Here is a 20,833-nt window from a genome sequence, read left to right as displayed (position 1 = left end):
CCCCAAGATCTTTACCCCGGGTTCAACGACAGGAAACACGGAGCACAGGGAGCAGAGAGGGCGAGAAAAGTGGCCTCAGGGCTCGGCTGGAGGGAGGGGGTCCTGCTAGGCCCTGTGGGCAGAGAAGGTAGACCCTTCCATGGGCTTTGGGTCTTTGCCCCTCCTGTCACCATCGTCAGCCTTCAGGGGCTGGCTTCCCATTTGCTGGGCAGAGTGTGCACAAGGGCGCACAGCCCTGGAGGGCAAGGCACCTGGGTCTCCTGTACAGATGAGGGAGGTCCCATCCCACCTGTGAGGCAAGGCCCCGGCACAGGGCGGATGCACATGACAGAGGATGTGATGTGACTTTTTACCATTGGCTCTTAGCTCTCCCGTGAAAAATCTGTTCTAGCATCCTGCCCAGAACTCCTGCTTTCTACCATTTTTGTCGATCTGGACAGCAGTAGAAAAGTTGGTTGCAGGCTTCTGGGTTATTAACAGCAGTGCAGTTACAGGGAAGAAAGTGAGAATGTTCTTGTTCTTAGGGGGTGGGGCTGAAGGGGTCCGACATGGGGTGTCACATTCCGCAACCTGTGCCCATAGGGTCCAGCCCTCCACCCCCCACCCCCACCCCCGCCAGGCTCTCTGGCCAGGAAAGGGAGGCCTCAGTTGGGGCTATACTTGTGCCTGGTCAGTGTGAAGCCGTTTCGGCCTTTAGCCTTGCAGGTCATCAGAGAAGACGGACAAACAGGAAAACAGAGTCAGCTGGGCCCGGAGCCTAGCCCTAGGAGACGTGCAGGCCACTGCCTTGGGCTGGGCTGTGCCGAGCTCGGCTGAGGAGGGCCGGGATTTGTAGCAAGAGCAGGAGAGGACTGGAAAGAGGCTCCTGGGACAGGGCAGAAAGGATGGCCTGGAGGGGCTGGGGGTGTCGGGCGCTGAGGAGAGGAAGGAGCAAGGGCCCAGCGCCTGGAGGGGAAGCCCCAGCCTCAGAGGGACGTGAGCGGGTCGAGTCCGCCTTTGTGGGCATGTGTGTGTGCAAGAGAAAGAGACAGAGACACAGACAGAGACAGAGAGACAGAGATCTGAAGCTGCCCCCTCCCCCTAGGACAGGTAGCTGCAGGTCGGGGAGGGGGAAGAGGGTGGGGAGGAAGCTGGCTCGCTTGGGGCGCAGAAGCCCGGCTTGAACCCGCCCCACCCCCTCCCTTCCTGTCCTTCATCTCCGGAGGCCCTAATTGAGGACGGGCGGGTACCTCGTAGGCCCAGGAGGAGCCCACACTCCTGAGCTCTCGCCCCTTCCTCGCCGGGGCTCAAGAGGGACAGAGAGAACCTGGTGTGAGAAAGGAGTCAAGCTGTGCCATGAAAAAGCGAGGTGCCCTTCAGTCAGCCCCACACATCTCTGGCCTCAGTTTCCCCACTTATAAAATGGAGCCACTGAGCTAACCGATCTCCCGGAGTCCTGCCGGACCTGATCTTCCGAGGGAGGTGGGCCCTGTGAGCGCAGGCGCAGGCCGGGGTCGGGGGTCGGGGTAGAACCCGCTTGATGGTCACACCCAGACCAAGCTGGGGACCCACCTAGGAGGGCTCAGGCCCTCAGGAGTGAGGGGAAAGGAGTCCCGGGGACAGACCTGGGAGGGCCGGGACAGGAAGGGCAGCACAGGAGGCCAGGAGCCTACTTCCCGGTGCCTCAGGCAGGAGGCCAGGAGAGGCACGTGGGGGAGGGGAGGGAGAGGAAGTCCCCTCCTGGGCAGGTCACTCCCAGAGGCCGGGCTGGGGCGGGGCAGGAGATGGAGAGCCGATCTGAGCTCTTGGGCCACCTTCGCTCCGGCCACTGCCCAGCTGCCTGGAGCCCAGAGAGCCCAGCCAGGTAAGGGGCTTCAAGGGGTCCCAGGGACAAGCTGGCCTGTCCCGCCCAGCCCCTGCCCTCCCATGGCCGCCTCTCCCGGACTCCCTCAGGATGTGTGGGGGGAAGGGTGTCTGTAGGGCTGCCCGGGTGGGTCCTGGGATGCGTTCGTCCCTCTGTCTTAGCTGGCTCAGTACGGGGAGGAGCACAGTGGGCCCTGGGGTTTGTGGCTGACTCAGTGCGGCCAGACGTCACCAACCTGGATCTGACTAGGGCTGTAGCCCCACGTCCCCACTGCTGGAATACACGCGCACACACACACACACACACAGGTACCCTGTCACTGGACCCTTCTCGGGGCCCCTGTCTAGACACAGGACGCAGCTGACCCCTCTGATAGGAAGCTGAGCTCAGTACCATGTTTCCTCCAGGCGATCGAGACACCTGCCCTGGCCCCACCATGCCCACGGCGTCCACCGCCTCTGGTAAGGTTCCTGCCCCTGGGCCCCCACCCCTCCATCCGCATGAGCCGGGCAGGCTGAGTGGGGTTGGATGAAGCAGAGAAGCCCCTCCTTCTGGGACCCCCTCCCCCCTCCTCTCCGGGCTGTGGGTGTGGGCAAGGGAGGGCATGGCCCTACGGGTTCCCTGGGGGCTGGGGCTGCCCCTCCCTCCCTACCACATGAGGTGGGAATGGCATCTGCTGGGAGTCGGGAAGTGGGAGGCTGGAGGGAAGCAGAAGGCCCAGGCTGATGGCTGCTCGAGCCCCTGGCTCTGCCTGGCCAGCTGGAATGTCCTTGGGCCCAGGGGCCCCCGTGCAGCGCACCCCCTAAGTCGGCCCTCTTCCTCCACCCGTTGCCCAGCTGTGCCCTGGACCCTCTCTGCCCCTGTTCCACCTGGCAACGGCAGCGAGGGGCTGCTGGACACGCGGAACCTGCTGCTCGCCCAGGCGGAGCTTGCCCTGCTCTCCACAGTCTTTGTGGCTGTGGCCCTGAGCAACGGCTTGGTGCTGGGGGTCCTAGCACGCCGGGGCCGGCGGGGTCGCTGGGCACCCATGCATGTCTTCATTGGCCACTTGTGCCTGGCCGACCTGGCCGTGGCTCTGTTCCAAGTACTGCCCCAGCTGGTATGGGATGCCACAGACCGCTTCCGTGGGCCAGACGCCCTGTGCCGGGCCGTCAAGTACCTGCAGATGGTGGGCATGTACGCCTCGTCCTACATGATCCTGGCCATGACGCTGGACCGCCACCGTGCCATCTGCCGCCCCATGTTGGCCTACCGCCACGGAGGTGGGACTCACTGGAACCGGCCGGTGCTGGTGGCCTGGGCCTTCTCGCTCATTCTCAGCCTGCCCCAGCTTTTCATCTTTGCCCAGCGTGACGTGGGTAATGGCAGTGGGGTCCATGACTGCTGGGCCCACTTTGTGGAGCCCTGGGGCCTCCGAGCCTATGTCACCTGGATCGCTCTGATGGTGTTCGTGGCCCCGGCCCTGGGCATCGCTGCCTGCCAGGTGCTCATCTTCCGGGAGATCCATGCGAGCCTGCTGCTGGGGCCAGCAGAGAGGGCCAGGGCTTGCCGGGGAGGGCACCGGACAGGCAGTCCCAGCGAGGGGGCCCGGGTGTCAGCGGCCATGGCCAAGACCGTGCGGATGACGCTGGTGATTGTGATCGTGTACGTGCTATGCTGGGCGCCTTTCTTCCTCGTGCAGCTGTGGGCGGCGTGGGACCCGCAGGCGCCGGTGGAAGGTGGGTGCGGCCACGGCTAGGACTGTGGGGGACGGCTCAGGCCCCGCCGCAGAGGCACCCGCGCCCCCACGCACACTGCGGGCTTGGGCTCAGGAGTTCCCGCGGGTTCACGCAGATCGCTCTACCCCCGCGAGCAGGCGGCGTCGCCGCACCTCTGCCCAGGCACCCTCAGTCCCAGCCCGGACTCTCCCACCCCCCACAGAGGCCCCCTTCGTGCTGCTGATGTTGCTGGCCAGCCTGAACAGCTGCACCAACCCCTGGATCTACGCCTTCTTCAGCAGCAGCGTCTCCTCGGAGCTGCGGAGCCTGCTCTGCGGGGCCCGAAGTCGGGCCCCACCCAGCTCGGGCCCCCAGGAGGAGTCCTGCGCCACTGCCAGCTCCTTCCTGGCCAAGGACACTTCCTCCTGAGAAGTCAGGGGGCGCCTTCCTTCTAGAAGCTCTGTGAAACCCCGCTGCCCACCTGGGGCTGGCCCTGGGAATGCCGGGCTTGGGGGGGTTCCACCCCAGCAGGGGACCCCCCCACACCCAGGGGCGGGGCCGGAGGACCTTCTTCTCCCCCCACCGCTCCCCTCGTCCCAGCCTCTCTAGCTCCCCTCAGCCCTCCGCTCTCACTCGCTCCCCAATAAACGTTCCAGCTCTTTTCACACCGGTGACTCTCCTTGGATCAGAGTACCTTTGGCTGTGGGGCAGCGCGGAAAGCCGTTTTCGGGCTCCCCCGTCAGACACCAGAGCTGGTGTGCGGGTCACCCCGCGATGCCATGCCCTGGCCTGGGCAAGTCTGGGCTGAGAGGCCCCAGTGGAAGCTGCTGCAGCTGCCCGAGCTGCCGCCTTTGCTGAGCGCCCGCCGCCCGCCACCCAGCTCCCACCCTGGCGCCAAGACAGAGAACCGGCACGCGTGGGGAGTCAGCGCGACTAACCCTTTATGAACAGCAGCCGCCGCCCGCCAGGTCCCACCGGCACCGGCACCGGCACCGGCACCGCGCCCTCGGTGAGGCAGACGCAGGCCCGGGCGCCGACCACCCAGCTCGAGGACAAACCCTCACCGAAAAGCCACGGAGGGGCCCGCCCCAGCCTCCTCCCTCCTCGGCGCCCCCAGGGGCCCAAGCCGGGGCTGGAGCAGGTGGGGCCGCCTCTGGGCAGCTGGACTCTCCTCTGCGAAGGGCAGGAGGGCCGAGGGCAGGAGCCCCAGCGCCGGCTGCACGGAGCGGGGGAGAAGCTGGCAGCACCTCAGTGCTTAAGGGGCGAGTCCGGGCTCTGGGGACGGGACGCCGAGGGGGACGCCAGGACCCCGGAGCCCCGGGAGAGGCCTTTGTTTTTGCCGAGGCGGCCGCAGGCTGGAGGCTTCAGGCTGCAGGGCCCGGGGCCAGGGGAGCAGGTGGATGCCAGCCCAAAGCCTTGGCGGGCGGAGGTCTTTCCCAAGAGCTCCTTAAACACGGAGTCCATGGTCTGGGCCACAGCCTAAGGGGGAGAAGAGAGAGGGGTCCTCCTGCTGAGGACCTCCCCCAACGTAGCCAGCTCTTTGTCCCATCCCCAGTTGGGGGCTCGCCTCCCTGAGCCAGGAGTGGGGGGCCTTCCTCCCTCTGCCGCCCAAGCATCCACTCGAACTCTTTCTCATTCCGAAACCAAAGCCCTTGGCCACCTTCCTGTCACCACGCCCCTTCTCTCCTTTGGCCCCAAAGCTGCCACCCCTCCTTCCCTGTCCGGTTTCCCTCCTGCCACTCTTGGTGTGACTGTCACAGCCTCCTCTGGGGACAGCAATACACCCCCCCCTTCTCATACCTACTCTCGCCATGGCTGGGATCACAGCCACACCTTGGCCCCCAGGGACCACCAGCGTGCTGGAGCCTCTCAGGTGAGTGCCCCCCTGCAACCCACCCGGCCCTGCCTGCCGCCTGCCTCCCCTCCGTCTCGTCTCCCCTGCCTACCACCAGACTCCTGCTCCCTGGCATGAGAATCCACGTGGCCTAGGTCAGCCCCTGGTCCCCTGACTCCTAGGCAGGGCCACTGGGCCACAGCCGGCGCGCCGTGTGCTCTTGGGCTCTTTCCTCCAGTCCCCACTATCCCGAAGGCTTCCGCTCACTGGGAGCTCAGAAGCACACGTGCTAGGCCCATGAGAGCAGGGAGCCCGTCTCCCTAGGCTGCCCCCAAGCTGGGGCCGTATCCAGCACCCATTCTCTCCCTAGCCAGCTACCTGCTCCATCTGTCCATCTCCTCAACCTGTCCCTTCTGTCCTCCTTGGCCACCAAGTGCCTGCTAGGCCACTACTGGTCACCTACCCTGGCTCCAGATGCCATGCCTGCCTGGGACTCCCGCTTGCCACTTCCTGCTCAAGAACCGAATGAGCCCCCGGGTCCCCCTCCACTCTGCTTTGGGGATCATCCTTCCCTCTGGGCTCACACCCCTCTGGCCTGTCCCTCCCTGGGCTGGGCCCCGCCAGCTGGTCTGAGGCCAGGAAGGGCAGACATGAACCTTGGGAAGAAAGAGTTTGGTTCCTAAGGGGGAGGTAAAGACCCCCCCCCCAGGAGAGGTACCCCCCCACCCCCACTATCTGTCACACACCCACTCCTGGCTCTCACCTTGTCTACCTCCACATATCGCTCCGGGGAGGTAGGGACCAAACAGTGCCGTCTGTGCCCAGAGGGCCCCTCGGAGGTGCCCAGTGGGGCCTCGGGCGGGGTGCATGGCTCTGGCCTGCAGGGTACAGACAGGACATGGCCAAGGGAGGAGGAAGAGCTTTGGTGTCATCCTTTGGTGTCCCTCATGGACAACTGTCCCCCAGCCGAGACCCTCTCCACGTGGCCTAAGCCAGACCCCAGCCCCTTCTGACTCGGCCCCACACCTTTGCCTGGCACAGGCCTGGCTCCCCAGCAGCAGTGCTCAGGCTGAGGTGGGTCAGTGGATCTTCCCAAGGAACCATCTTTCCCTCGCTCACCGATGGATGAACTCCATGGCCAGGAGGATCTCTGGACTGCTCACCGGCTCCCCCGCAGCCGCCGTGTGCTTTTCTGCACTAGGGTCAGAGAGACAACCCACAAAAAGTGCTCATTCCCGGGGCAGGCTCTGGGGGCCGGCGGGCTCTCAGGGCTGGCCCGAAGTGGTCTGGGCCGCCCCAGGCCTAGGGAAGCTGGGACTCACTCACCTCCCAGGCAGCGTGATGTACTTGTGCGGGATGAGCCCCCGGGCGCCCGCGCGCTCCCCCCGCCACCAGTCGCCCGAGGCCCGTTCGTGCAGCCGCAGCACGTCCCCGCGCTGAAAGCTCAGCTCCTGGGCTGTGCGACCCGTGTAAGCAAAACAGGCCACGGCCTCCATGACCCCCTCCAGGTCTGCGGAGAAAAGGGGGTTGGAGGCGGAGGGCGCACCCAGGGCAGTCAGAAATCGGCACCTCCTCTCCCCGTCCCTCACCATCCTCCTGGGCCATGGTCCCGGCTTCCAGCTCTGGCTCGTTCTCCCCAGCCAAGCCCTCCAGCTGGGCATCCCTGAGGTCAAAGTGAGGCATCTGCGTGAATGAGGGGGCTCCCCTCTGCTGCACCGCCCCCCCAGGCCCCGCACACAGACACACACCCCAGACAGCTGGAGGAGGGCGGCGCCATGCACTTCTCGTATGTCGGGCCCGGCAGCACGGCCACGGGCGGGAAAACCCGCGACGGCTGCACAATGAGGGTCTGTACCAGCTGGTTCACGCGGCCCTGCAAGGCTACTGGGTCCTGCCCGGCGGGCACGGGCAGCAGCGTCGGCCCGAAGCACACGGCCAGGTTGTAGGGGTCCATCATGTTCTCGTCGCTGTACTGCGCCAGGCTGGGGGCACACACGGGTCACAGGCAGCAAGCGCCCCGCCGCCTGTGCCCCGCGCTCCCCACAGCTCTCTTGGTCCCCCAGAGCACACTCACTGGTTGAGGAAGGTGAAGAGGTAGCGCAGGACGACCAGCGCCGGCGCGGGCAGCTGGGTCAGGAGGCGGCCCACGTGCTCCACCCGCTCAGCCACAGCCTCCAGCTCTGCCGCCCAGGCCGCCCCCGGGGGAGAGAAGCGTGGGAGTGAGGCCCTGGCCACCGGGCAGTGTCCCCCCCCCCCCACTGCACTCCGCCAGGACGCCTCATGCCTGGGTCTCACCTGCCGAGGCCAGCAGCTCTCCAAACAGGTCCGGAGGGAAGAGTGGGGGGTCCAGGCTCCGGAAGTAGAGCTTCAGGACCCCTGCCACCGCGTCCAGGTCGTGGGGTGTGCAGCCTTCCACCAGTGGGTCCTCTCCTAGGGGTGACGCAAGGCATAGGAGGCCGATCGCACCAGCTCCGGCTGTCACCCCTCCGCCCACCCCTACCCTGTCCGGCCGGTCCCCTACCTCTCTCAAAAGCGTCACGGATCTCTGAGACCCGGGGCTGGGCACCTGACACCCGGAAGATGCCCTCATGCTGCAGCCCTGGGGGAGGAGGAGAGCCAGTGGGTGCCAGCCGGGTCCCCTCCCCAGCACCTGGGGGGTTGGGTGCTGGGCAGGCAGCAGGGAGGCCCGGGTCTTGCTTACCATTCAGGTTGATGAACCGGACACAGCTCTCCACCACCAGGGGCACGGGCTGGCCTGAGCTCTGGGGACAGAGAGGGGGCTCACTTCACAGTCCCTCCTTGTCACTGGCTCCCTTGTATCTTCTCTGAACAAGCCGCGATGGTTATTGGCAATGCGGCCTGCCACGTGGTTTGCGAGACTCGCCCCAAGCAACCTCGAATCCACGGACATTGCCAAACTCTTAAATGAATCACCCGCAGCGCGTGAGCACATCGCAAAAACGCGCCCGCTGTTTCTTCCTTTCACACCCTTCTCCCTTCCCTCGCTTCTTGGCCTAGGACCCCCAGGGGCGCGCCAGCCAGAGCTTCCTCCTCACGCGCCCCTTCCTCCTCGCTCCTGGGCTTCCTCCTCACGCACTCCTGCCTGAGGCTTTCTGTCGAGGCCTGGGCTGTTTTTTTAAATTTGTTTTTAAGTGTTTTATTTACTTATTTGTGAAAGAGAGAGGAGGGGAGAGAGCCCACGTGCGAGCGGGAGGCCCGGAGAGGGACAAGCAGGCTCCCCGCGGAGCAGGGAGCCTGATGTGGGTCCCGATCCCAAGGCCCCGAGACTGTGACCTGAGCCAAAGGCAGCACTTCACCGACTGGGCCCCATGGGGGGCCTTCACTTGGCTAGAGCATGAGGCGGAGCCAGTACCTGGATAAACTTCTCCATGTCCCCCCCAAAGAGCTTCTGGTTATACTGGGAGCTGGGGCGGGGGCGGCGGCTCTTCTGCTGTTTTCTCTGTGTGTACTGGGCCCTGTAGCGGACGGCAGCTGGCTCTGAGGGGAGGGGTACGGAGAACAGGATGCCCCCCACCCTCCCGGAGCCCAGCCAAGCAGGGCCCTGGAGCCCAGAAGTCGGTCTAGAACCCATTGGGCCACAGAACGATGATCAGCAGAGCTGGGCCCCAAGGAGAGAGTATGTGCGGACATGGCAGCTTGGTCCCTGTAGAAGCCACCCCTGAGAACACACGGGCCCGCACGCAGCGGGAACTCACCAAGACACGTCCTGCTCGTCCTTGTCACCTGGGGGTAGAAAACAGTGGTGCGCTTTGCGGGTCCTCCACGAGAGGAACGTGGCTGGGTGGGGGCCCGAGGCAGGAGAGCGGAGGGCGGGAGCCACTGTGGGCCCAGGAGCTGGGAGGGAGCAGCCCAGGGCCAGAAGGGGGCCCACCTCGTTGAATGGCCTCCTGCAGCTTCTCATGCTTGGCCTGCAGCTTGGCGAGGACGCTTCGCCCGCTCAGGTACTCCTGCAGTTTCTGGGGAGCCCAAAGAAGAATCTGAAGTTGGAATCCCAGCTCTGGGCCCTCCCTGCGCCCCGCCTCCCTCCCAGCTGACCCCTCCCCACCGTGATGTAGAAGGTCTCTGTCTCCTGCTGCTGGCCCCGCCTGCGGCCGGCCTGCCGCGCCCCTACATCCGAGCTGGTGGACTTGAGGGACTCGGTGGAGGGGCTGGCTTGGAGGGAGTCGAGTGCGTCCCCGTCTTCCGCCGCCACCGCCTCCAGCAGGACCTGCAGTGTGGCCTTCAGAGTCTTGCTCACCTGGGGCACAAGCGAGGGACAGAAGTCCAAGTCAGAAGGAAGGAGGAGGGGAGACCACAGCCACTTGGCTCCGTGTCTCCGGGTCCCGGTCCCCACCCTGAGCCGAAGCATTCCTACCTCCTCTGTCTCGATGGTCTGTCGGTCAAGGCGGCTCTGGATATTCTGGGCTCTGGGCAGAATTTCATCCCGCAGCTCCATCTCCAGCCGGATCTCAGCCACCTGTGCGGGGCGGTGTGCGGGGCACTGAGGGCTGAGCCTGGGGCCATGAAGCTCAGGCGTGGCAGTGGGCTGGGCAGTGGGCACCGAGGCCTCTGGGCCTGAGGACAGCATGCGCGTTTCCGCTGCCGCAGCAGCTGCTGTCCAGGACCCCTGGTCCTTGACATGTAACATAGCCGGTTCTCCCTGAGAGCAACGGGCTCCTCCATGCCCGCGCACACCGGCGCACAGACACTCCCAGCGGTGCTACTCCTACCGGCCTCAAGACAGAAGCGAGCCCAATGCCTATCAGATGAGGGGGTGTGGGGGGATGGGGGAGGGGATGGGGAGTGACTGCTTCTGGGGCCCAGGGTTTCTTTTGGGGGGTGACTGTGGTTGGCAACGAGAGATTCTAAAACCCGTGGAATTGTACACTTTAAATGGGCGGATTATATATGTGATTCACACCTCAATAAAGCAGCTGATCGTTTTTTAAAAATGTGGTCAGGAGGGCTGGGGTGTGAGACAGAAGAGGGAGAGCCTAGCGAGAAAAACCGCCTCATTCTGATCAGGCAGAAATAGGTTTCCTGTAGCAAAATGTGAGCCTTTGAGCCGCTTGCCCTGTGGGCAGAGTGAGGGGTGGGGGAGACTGACTTTAGGAAGTGAGGAAGAGGACTGCCTCTCCTTCGAACATTAACCACTTGGAGAACTCTGACAGTGACGTCAAGTTCAAATGGAGAGCTAAGACTTTGCTGAACATGCCCTGCTCTCTGTCCTCTGCAAGCCCCACCAGAAAGGGGCGCAGGAAGGCCTAGGTCATGGAGATGCCGGGGGGGGGGGTGTGTGTGCAGCGAGGCCGGCAGTTGAGATGCCATAGAAGTGAAAGATTTGCACACTTGCGTTCACAGCGGCCAAAAGCAGGAAGCAGCTCAAGTGTCCACCAAGGGATGAATGGAGAAGCAAATGCACTCTGTCCATACAAGGCCATGATTTTCAGCCTTAGAATGGAAGAAGAGCCTGTCACAGGCTGCGACATCCAGGGGCCTCGAGGACACTAGGCCGAGCACCACTAGCAAATTACAAGAGACAAGTACAGGGTGAGTCCACCCGTGACAGTAAGCTAGATTCAGAAAGACAGAAAGTAGGACGGGGGATGCTGGGGGGCTGTGGGGAGGGGGAAAAAGTGTCTCCTGCGGATAGAGTTTCAGTTTGGGAAGATGTGGCATGTGCTTAACGTCACTGAACATCACACTTAAAAATGGTTAAAATGGGGGCATCCGGCTGGCTCAGTCAGTAGAGTGTGCAACTCTTGGTCTCAGGGTCTGAATTCAAGCCCCACGCTGGGGACAAAATTAGAAAAAAAATCCTTATATGAAATGGTAAATCTCATGTATGTTTGACCAGAATTGTTAAAAAAAAAAAAAAAAGAAAGAAAGAAAAGTCTCTCCAAGCTCTAGGAGACACTAACATTAGAAGACCCTCCCCCTAGACCCATCTGGTTAGCAGGAGATTTGGCCTCTGGAAAGGGTAAATCAGAGGGATTCTGGACTTCGGGACACTAGTCACAGCTAAAGAAGGGGACAAAACTTCCTACCGATGAGGAATAAGCAAGCAGCCGCTGCCATCTGGCGCCGCCCAGATGGGACATGCTGTTATCCTACTGAACATAAGGAGTGTCACAGAGCATCAGCATCAGACAAGGTCACTCTGTGACCACGAGGACTGACGACAAAAACAAGAACACCTTATAATCACATCTGAGTGGAGACAAAAACAAGAATTTTGTCCAAGCCACAGAAAGACGCAAACCTCCCTCTGTTCAGGCTAATAACAATGTCTGCTGCTTTAGCCTCCCTTCACCCCCCACTCCCCCACCTCCTGCCTTCTAGATAAGATTCCCGAAGACATCCAATCAGAGTCGCCCCGGCTTCCCGACAGTATCTAGGCCAGAGCCAGAGCCAAGTCCCTCCCCCAAATCCCACTAGTCCTTCCTAGCACCCTCTTACCAGGACAGCCCAAGATCCCCACCATGGGTGTCTCCCTCAAAGCAATGGTCTGAGTCCCTGAGTCCCCCCCACCCCGCTGATGAGCTCTGCTCATGCACATCCGCTATACCATCTAATCTACCTGTCAGCCCCTCCTCTTAAATATGACCTCATGAGGGACGCCTGGGAGGCTCAGTCGTTAAGCGTCTGCTTTCGGCTCAGCTCATGATCCCAGGGTCCTGGGATCGAGGCCCACATCGTGCTCCCTGCTTGGCAGGAAGCCTGCTGCTCCCTCTCCCGCTCCCCCTGCTTATGTTCCTTCTCTCTCTGTGTCTCTCTCTGTCAAATAAATAAAATTTTATTAAAAAATATGACTTCAGGGCGCCTGGGTGGCTCAGTGGGTTAAGCCGCTGCCTTCGGCTCAGGTCATGATCTCGGGGTCCTGGGATCGAGTCCCACATCGGGCTCTCTGCTCAGCGGGGAGCCTGCTTCCCTCTATCTCTCTCTCTGCCTGCCTCTCTGTCTGCTTGTGATCTCTGTCTGTTAAATAAATAAATCTTTAAAAAAAAAAAAAAAAGACTTCATGACCGAGAATTGCCAGCCATTTGAGGGAAGCTCGAAAATGAAAGAGAAAGATGAAAGTGAGCTCTTTTCTTTTTTTAACAGCAAGAAAACAGAGAAAATGCAGAGAGCCGAGAAAAACATCAAGAAAACAAAAATGAACATTTCAGAATGATTTCAGAAAATACGATGTCCACAAAACAAGGAGAAGGGGTTATTTTAAATAGGAATTTGGAAAACAGAATTGATGTCTTTGAAACAAAAACTACAAAAGTAAATTTAAAAAAATTTCAACAAGGGATTGAAAGAGATAATTGAAGAAATCTCTAACTAAAAGAAATACAGGTGGGAGAAGAGGAAAGAGAACGGATAAGAAAATTAGAGAATCAACCCACAAGGTCCAACACCCAATTACAGGAATTCCTGAAAGTGAAAGAAAAGAAAATTAGGGGGGCAGGAAACGATCAAAGGAACAATGTAAGGCCCAAACGTAAGGCCACAGTACTCTAAACCCACAGTGCCCACTGGTGGTCCAGTCCCGTGAAGGAAAAAGGATCCTTAAGGATCAGACTGCGTCGTCAGTGGAAAGTGCAGCGATGTCTTTCACAGTCGAAGAGAAACGGATTGTCAACTCAAGATTCTATATCCAGCTCAACTTGCAACCAATTTCAAGGCTAGAATATGGGCATTTTCAGACAAGCGAAGTCCCAGACTGCCTGGGAGAAGCGGGGGAGGAGGGAGAGGACCGGGGACAGGGCAGCGCGCGAGGCCCGCCGGCTGTGGAAGGAAGTTCAGTGAGAACACCTCGAGGCAAGCACCAGAAACTGCAGCTAGAAGAGGAGCGGGAAGGGCTGTTCCTGTGGAGTGGAATCAGGAACAGAAAGGGTGAGTCAGAGAACTGCCACAGGCCATTGTAAGCCTTGAGCAACATTTGACTTTTTCAACTACGACTCGGATCAGAATACAGATTAAAAAGCCAAAAGCTCATGTGCCTGGGTGCCTCAGTGGGTTAAGCCTCTGCCTTCGGCTCAGGTCTTGGTCCCAGGGTCCTGGGATCAAGCCACGCATCAGGCTCTCTGCTCAGCAGGGAGCCTGCTTCCCTCTCTCTCTCCGCCTGCCTCTCTGCCTGCTTGTGATCTCTCTCTGTCAAATAAGGAAAAAGAATTAAAAAAAAAAAAAGGCTAAAAGCTCCATGTAATTCCTGTCATTCGCAATGCCCATTTGGACAAACCGGGGAAAACAACAGTCAAGAGACAAGAGACGCTACATTGTACTGCTTGTGGTTTACTCGCCTTCAGCCTGGCATTATGAAGTGTCTAAAACATGCGGAGCATTTGGGCAAAGACCATATGGACAGTTAGATGCCCATGGACTACCTGGTGTCCAGCCGGAGATAGTTTTGCTGTGTGTGCCGTGGTGGGGAGGCGTGCGTTCGTTGGCTGAGGCTTCAAACGCACGCGGCAAAACTTCCAGAGAGCCCGTTTGCCTCGCGGCCATTGAATGAGGGGCTGAGAAATAAGCCACGGCCGGCAGCTCCGACGCTTTAGCAAAGTGGGGATCGTGTGCCTCAAGCGCTTTACAGTGAAGACCAGAGAACACAAAGCCCTTCACGTCCCTGCCTGGGGGCCGGTGACCCTCACCTCATCTCCCTCGTGGGGGTGGTAGTCAAAACGCTGTGGGGGACAGAAGGCGACCGCATGCACCTCCAGCACCTTGACCTTGTCCCCTGAAGGGTCTAGGGCCTCCACGGCCTCTTCCAGGCTGCCCAGGCCCTGCATGTGGGAGACTTGGGCGCGGCTCTCGGCCGCCACGTAACTCCGGAGCAGCTGCGCCAGGGCTACGTGGAAGCCTGTGTCGCAGCACTGGGGAGGAGGCAAGCACGCGGCTCGGGCGGGTCCCCCGGGCCTGGGCACCCCCCCGCGCCCTACTGCCCCCCCCCCCGCAGTACTCACATCCATGAGGTCCATGACGTCATGTAAGTAGTAGTTGCTGACAGCGGCGTTGACACTGGCCAGGCTGAGCAGGTACTCGTTGCGCGCCTTGGTGCACTTGAGTTTGTGCTCCAAGAACTTGGCCTGACGCTGCTCAAGACCACGCAAGTACAGCAGGGTCACTGACTTGGCCGGCCGGCCCCCGCCTCAGGCCTTCCGAGGAATTTCCACCTCCACCCCCGGCCATGCGGACATCTGCACCGGGATGTCCCCCAGGCCCCCAAGGTACATGGCCCAGAAATCTCAATGTCCTCCCTTGCCCCTCTCTGCCCCTCCCTGCCACGCAGAAACCCTCCCGCCTCGGGCCAGCGACCCCCTCAGCTCCTCTGGGCTCGGCACCTCCCCGGCCTCTTAGGGACCACGTCAAGCTCTCCGTGCACACTCCCAGTCACCCATCCTCTGTGTCTTCTCGCCTCTCTGAGACCTGGCAGCACTAGGTGAGGTGGGGTGCTGTGGGGCAAAGGCTTCCCGCCTCGACAAAACCAAATCTCTCTTCACTCCAGCTGGATGCGGCAGAGGTGGGAGCACGGGGAAGACGGTTCTCCTGCCCCCCCCCCGCCATCTACCAGTCCCGCTTAGGGAGCCCTTGAAAGCCAGCAGAGCGGCCTAGGCCCAGCCTTACCAGACGGCTGTGACTCTCCCTCCCCGGCCCTGCTTTCTCCCTCCGTGCACCACCTCCCAGCAGGCCCCAGTGAGGGCCAGGGATTCCGAGGACAAAGCCTTGAAACAGAGCCTTCGAAGACAGACAGGGGCCCTCCAGGCCCACCTTTTCCACCAGCCGCCCTCCCTTCTTGAGGGAGCTCTTGCGGAGGGTCCCTGTGTCGGTGGCCGCGGCAGGTGCGCTGGTGGCGCTCCGGCCTGCCCGCTTTTCCTCCTGCCGCTCAGCTTCCCGGAGCTTCGCCTCGGCATTTATGCTCTCCGTGTGGTACAGCTGGTACGTCTTCTTGGCCTGCAGAGAGGACCGGGGCCGGGCTGCCCTGCTGAAGGCCATGGCCACAGCCAGCCCTCTCCCTCCTCCTCCCAGCCCGTGGGGGATTCAGATCCGATAGCTACCCCATCCCATGGAGGCACTTAGCCCCACCACCCTGTGCCCAGGAACGGGGACAAGGGGCGGTGCTTGCAGTCCCCCAAAGCCAGGACCCTGCTGGGCCCCTGACCCTCTTCCTTGAGCCCCGCCTGGAGGCCCCCCCACCGGCCTCCCTCGGGCCCGGGCTCACCGTCTGCAGCTCCGACACCACCTCCAGCAGCTCCTCCTGCAGCTGCTGCTCCAGATCCTTGCTCTGAGGGTGGAGGGGCCGAGCGTGAGGGTCCTCAGAGCTCCACCGGACACACCCCCGGGCCACCCCCCACCCCCCGCCGAGCCTGGGGCCACCCGCACCTCCTGGGCCCAGGGCAAGGGCCTCACCTTTTTGACCAGGCGCCCCACGTCCTCAGCGATGTGACTCAGGCGCTGGGCCAGGGGCCCGGCCAGCACCTCGCCCAGGGTGGCGCTCTCCCGGCTCTGCTGCCGCGTCTGCTGCAGCAACACGGCCCAGCAGTTCAAGGGTGACAAGAGCGACGGCTCCTTCCTGGGGCAGAGGGGCGCTCAGAGCGGGCACGGGGCCTCGGGCTCGGCCGCCGCCCCTCCTGCCCCACGAGGACCTACCGGAAGCTCTGGTGCTCCCGGCTGCTGCCCCCAAGGCGGCCGCCGCGGCCGGAGAAGCGCTCGGCCAGCTTGTCCAAGCCCCGGGAGTACTCCAGCTCCACCTCGGCGCGCCGCCGCAGGAACTCGGCCAGCTCCTGCAGCAGCTCCCTCCGCAGCTCGCCCTGCAGCTCCAGGCAGCGCAGCTGCTCGCCCAGCTGCCAGCGCATTTCTGCAGGGGTGGTGGGGGGGGGACCGCAGCTCAGCTCGGGGTGTGTGGGGGGATGGGAATGATGCCTCACGACCCTGGGGTAGGGGGAGGAGGAGGCTGGGCCCCGGGGAAAGGGACCTCTGGGCCAAGGCTAAAGGGCAGCGGTCAGGCCCACGCAGCTAAAGATCGGGAAGACTGCTCTGGGGAGAGAGGCAGCCTGGGCACCCCGGGAGGGCGGGGGTCCTTCGGGATGGTGGGAACACAGAGTGGCCCAGCCCCACCTCGCCCTGGCCCCAGCCAGGTGCCTTTCAGTTGGGCTTCCCATCGCTCCCTGGTGCTTGGAAAGCCCCTGGGTTGTTTGCCCAGCCACTTCCTGCCTTCCGGGTGCCCAGGACCCCAGGCAGAGTAGCCTCTGCTGAAACACCCAGACATACGGGTCTGCGTAGGGGCAAGGCTGCCGTGGCATTCCGCCGAAGCTGCGGTGCACTTGTGGCCTTAGTGGCCAGGAACCCTGCCCTTGGCCCCCAGGGGGAAAGGGTGGCCCTACAGGAAGGGTCAATGGCCAGAGCAAGCTGGCTGGAGCTGACGATGAACGGGCTGAGAGAGCTGAGCTGGCCTGTTTTCTGCCCCCTGGTTTCCACTCGCCATCACCGACCCACAGGGCACCCCCCGACACACCTCCCAGCAGAGCCACACCCTGGGCCCTCACGCCACTGGCTTTTGACACCTTATCGCTGGCTTGATTTGGCAACACTGCTTTCCCCATGAAAGCAAAGAGCCGCCTGGATGATGAGCTTAAGCAACCTGCTACAAACGTTTTTTGCATCCCCCCGTAGGGCGTCCAGGTGGGCACCAGGGAGCCCTACTAATAACACTGGGCTTCTAGCCGATGGGTGGCCCGCTTACTCATCTGCACCGACACACCCAGGGAGGGACAGCAGTGGATGTCTCCTGTCCGTAGACTGTCTGTGCCGGGCATGTTCGAGATAAGGACATGGAGAGGCAAAGACAGTTGAGCAAGTGCTTGCCCTCATGATGCTGGGATGGGAATGGGGGTACAGATCGCAAGGGGGCAGGGTTATCTGGGTGGCTCAGTCAGGTAACCGTCGGACTTCAACAGCTCGGGTCCTGATCTCAGGGAATCTGGGCTCAGCGGGGAGCCTGCTTGTCCCTCGCCCTCTGCTCCTCACCCCACTCATGCTCTCTCTAGCTCCCAAATAAACAAACAATATTAAAAAAAATAAATAAAACGGATCACAAGTGGGCAGGTATAGACTAGAACGTCCAGGAGCAAGGGGGTGGGGAGGCAAACAGCAAGGTGATGTCAGAGCTGGAGGTGGGGCGGGAGGGTTTCTCTTCGGAGCCGGTGGTCTGGAGGTGAAGGAAGCAACAGGCCGTGCCGCCATTTGGGAAGAATGTTTGGGTCCAAGAAAACGGCGAAGGCTGTTGGAGCCAGCGTGGCGGCAGGGGAAAAAGCAGAGACGCGTGAGAGGCCCATGGTGAGGGAAAGCCGTCGGGCTGGCCCTAAGGGAGAGAGAAGCCACAGCACCCAAGCCATGTGGGGAGGTCAGCAGAGGTCAGGTGACAGACACAAAGTGCCTGGCCTAGTGGGCACCTCCTGAACCAGTCCAGGCAGAAGATAGTGAGGGCTCAGACCGGGGAGCGGGCCTGGGAGGCAGTGAGGAGGGGCAGGAACCAGGGCCCACTGGAAGAACCCCACTGTGAACAGCTCAGTGATGGGACCGATGGCACTTCTGTCCTGCCGGTGACTTCCAGGGGGCTGTGGGCACGGGGCAGACCCCAGAGGCGGTGCGTGCCCGGCGTCCTCATCACCTCCTCCGATCTCCCTCTGGAGAATGTCCCCTTCCTATTCGCGGCCCCTGAATCCCTCTCCCAGATGCAGCTGCCCCTCGCCCCATTCCCCCCCCCCAGCAGGAGCCCTGCTATGGGGGGCGCCCCGGTCGCTGCGGTGCCCCAGTCGTTGCGTCATTGCTGGAATTACTAAACAGGAGCGCTCTCCTTCTAGCGCGGGGTCAAGCTGGGCAAAAAGAAGTCAGAGCTGGGGGGTGCTTCCTGACGCTGAGACCAGCGGGGAGCAGGGCAGAGCTGGGTGAGCCAGAGTCTCCTTGTACCATCTGAGGCCGGGCTCGGGGGGCCGGGGGAGGGGGATGCGCGCCGCGGGCAATCTGGATGTTCTTCGGCCAATCAGGGTAACATTTGGGGGCTAAAAGCACATCTCATTTCATCCTAAGAAACACGTGAGATGCCCCAGCTCACCTCACCCTCCTCTATTTGCAGAGCCAGCTTTCCCCGGAGACCAGCTGCAACTGAACACAGCTGAGTAGGACAGCCGGGCGTCAACGGGAACCCAGACCTGCACCGAACCGTGGCTGGTGTCTAGAGATCCGTGACTGGGCCTTGGCCCCCAGCCTCCAGGCTGTCACTTTCCGGCTCTCAGATCTCAGCTCCAACACGCTCATTGCCAAGCCTTCCCTGACCTCCCCGCAAACCAGGTCTGGCCCTCCTCCCGCCCCCTTTCTGGACCGCTGTGCTGTCCCTTTACAGTGGTTGCCATCATATTCGAACGTGATTGTGGTAGGGGTTGTTTGCCGTGTGTCTGCCCTGCAGGACCTGCGGGTCCCCCAAGGGCAGCGGCAGGTTCTCTTGCCCAGCACCACATTCCCGGGGCCTGGGACAGAAGACACGCATGTGAAACTTCTGTCCAAAGGAAGGACGGGGTCCACACACGCTTGCATCGCCAAGCCGGGGCCTGGGCCCCACCAACACTTCCTGTGAGCGAGGCCTATGGTCTCACTTCTGCTGACAAATAAAGCAAAAGAGAAGATGGCCACCGAAACCACGACTACGCTGACCTTTCAGAATTTAGGGTGTCAAGACAGCGATCTGGGGTTTTGTGTTTTTTTTTTTTAAAGATTTTATTTATTTATTTGACAGACAGAGATCACAAGTAGGCAGAGAGGCAGGCAGAGAGTGAGAGGGGAAAGCAGGCTCCCTGCGGAGCAGAGAGCCCGATGTGGGGCTTGATCCCAGGACCCTGAGATCATGACCTGAGCCGAAGGCAGAGGCTTTAACCCACTCAGCCACCCAGGCGCCCCTGGGGTTTGTTTAGTATGGTGACAAGTTCTGTGGGGGGAGGAAGTAGAAGGTAAAGGCACTGGAGACCCAGAGCCGGCAAGGAACAGGCTGTAAGGACAGCCTGGCTCACATTCCCAGTGTCTCAGTGTGAGTTAACTGGTCTGTATTTGCTGACTGAACAGTTTCCAAAGTCCTCCAGCTCCCTGACATTCTGGGGAAGCAGGATGGGGCTCATTATCTCCACCTGAGAAACGAGGAAGGCAAGGCTTGTCTCACCCTGCAAAGTCACTTCAAGCTGGCTCAGCCATTAGGCCACCTTTCCCAGACGGGGGGGTGTGGGGGGAAGGCATACTTTTTGGTGTAAATTGTTCACATTGGGTAATTCTGGTAGAACCTGCATCTCAGGGCACCGCTCAGTGGGTTAAGGGTCTGCCTTTGGCTCAGGTCATGATCCCTAGGTCCTGGGATCGAGCCCGCATTCAGCTCCCTACTTGGTGGGGAGCCTGCTTCTCCCTCTCCCAGTCCCCCTGCTTGTGTTCCCTCTCTAGTCTGTCTGTCTGTCTCTCTCTCTAATAAATAAATAAATAAAATCTTAAAAAAAATGAAAAGAACCTGCATCTCTGGGTGGGAAGGAACTTCAAGGATCATTTCCTTCTCCCTCCCAAGGGTTTTTATTGCCGTGTGACTGTGTGCAAGGCACTTTTCCCCGAGTTTCAGTTTCCTTCACCGGTAAAACGGGTCAATTAAGAGTGATATATGGGGTCACACATCTGAAGACTCGGGGAAACATTATGGTCCCAGCTGTTGGCACTTGGACCGCCCTGGGTAAGACAGGCACTAAGAATCTGAAAACAAATTTGCACATGATTTGCACAAGTGTTTTTCAGAACCCAAGGAGGTCGACCCTCAGAAGGCATCCAAGCTGGCCCTGCCAAAGCTCTACCGCTAATACCCACCGGCCTGTGTGACCCAGAGACAGCGGCCCCCAAGTCCAAGAGAGGGCACAGGACCTGCTTCCAGGCACCTTAGGCACCTTAGGCACTCACACTCCCCTACCTGGGCCTCCTCGGCAAAACAAAGGTGCTCGATTTCACTCTGGCTAGAATGCCACTTTCTGGGGGCCCCCGTGGGCCCCCTTTCCTCACTCGGGCTCTTGGGGTAGGTGCAGGGAGAACCAAGGAGGGCAGAGCAACCAAAGGAGGAGAGGGAAGACCCAAGGGGAAACAGTCCGCAGCTGAAACCGCAGGGGCTCGAAGAAGCGGGCAAAGGGCTCGGGGTGGGGGTCGGGGGTCGGGGGTCGGTTCGGGCTCCCTCCCTCAAGCCCCTCCGGAGGTCGCTGGGGGTGGGGTGGGGGAGGGGAGGAGCAGCGGGGCCCTGGGCCAGCGGCGTCCTCCGGCTCCCTCACGACCCCGGGGGCGGGTGGGGGGGAAAGCTCGGCAGGCAGCCGGGCCAGGAGCGCCCGACGCCCTCTCACCTTTCACTTGCGCCTCGTACTCGGCCTGCAGCCCCCGCTCCCGGCGCAGCTTCCCGTGCGCGGCCAT

At 61.5% G+C, this 20,833-nt stretch overlaps 2 protein-coding genes across 2 annotated transcripts; one reads left to right on the top strand and one right to left on the bottom strand.

The window, feature by feature from the left end:
- The first annotated feature begins 1,775 nt into the window (after positions 1–1,775).
- On the top strand, positions 1,776–4,190 carry AVPR2 (arginine vasopressin receptor 2). Its single transcript, XM_044235037.1, has 4 exons — positions 1,776–1,843; positions 2,251–2,304; positions 2,680–3,561; positions 3,764–4,190. Exons 2-4 carry the CDS (start codon positions 2,280–2,282, stop codon positions 3,967–3,969), a joined length of 1,113 nt encoding a protein of 370 aa, XP_044090972.1. The 5' UTR covers positions 1,776–1,843; positions 2,251–2,279; the 3' UTR covers positions 3,970–4,190.
- Positions 4,191–4,681: 491 nt separating this feature from the next.
- Positions 4,682–20,833, bottom strand: ARHGAP4 (Rho GTPase activating protein 4). The gene is made up of 22 exons (XM_044235466.1): positions 20,767–20,833; positions 16,010–16,217; positions 15,770–15,932; positions 15,582–15,644; positions 15,131–15,313; positions 14,326–14,454; positions 14,014–14,235; positions 9,750–9,851; positions 9,441–9,632; positions 9,267–9,351; positions 9,091–9,118; positions 8,748–8,850; positions 8,076–8,136; positions 7,896–7,973; positions 7,670–7,804; positions 7,449–7,554; positions 7,123–7,356; positions 6,964–7,037; positions 6,701–6,884; positions 6,494–6,571; positions 6,138–6,252; positions 4,682–5,019 (listed from the first exon to the last, which is right to left on the bottom strand). Exons 1-22 carry the CDS (start codon positions 20,831–20,833, stop codon positions 4,789–4,791), a joined length of 2,841 nt encoding a protein of 946 aa, XP_044091401.1. The 3' UTR covers positions 4,682–4,788.

This window comes from Neovison vison, chromosome X (assembly GCF_020171115.1).
Source record: "Neovison vison isolate M4711 chromosome X, ASM_NN_V1, whole genome shotgun sequence".
Taxonomy (NCBI): domain Eukaryota; kingdom Metazoa; phylum Chordata; class Mammalia; order Carnivora; family Mustelidae; genus Neogale; species Neogale vison.
This window is presented reverse-complemented; position numbering and strand designations above follow the sequence as displayed.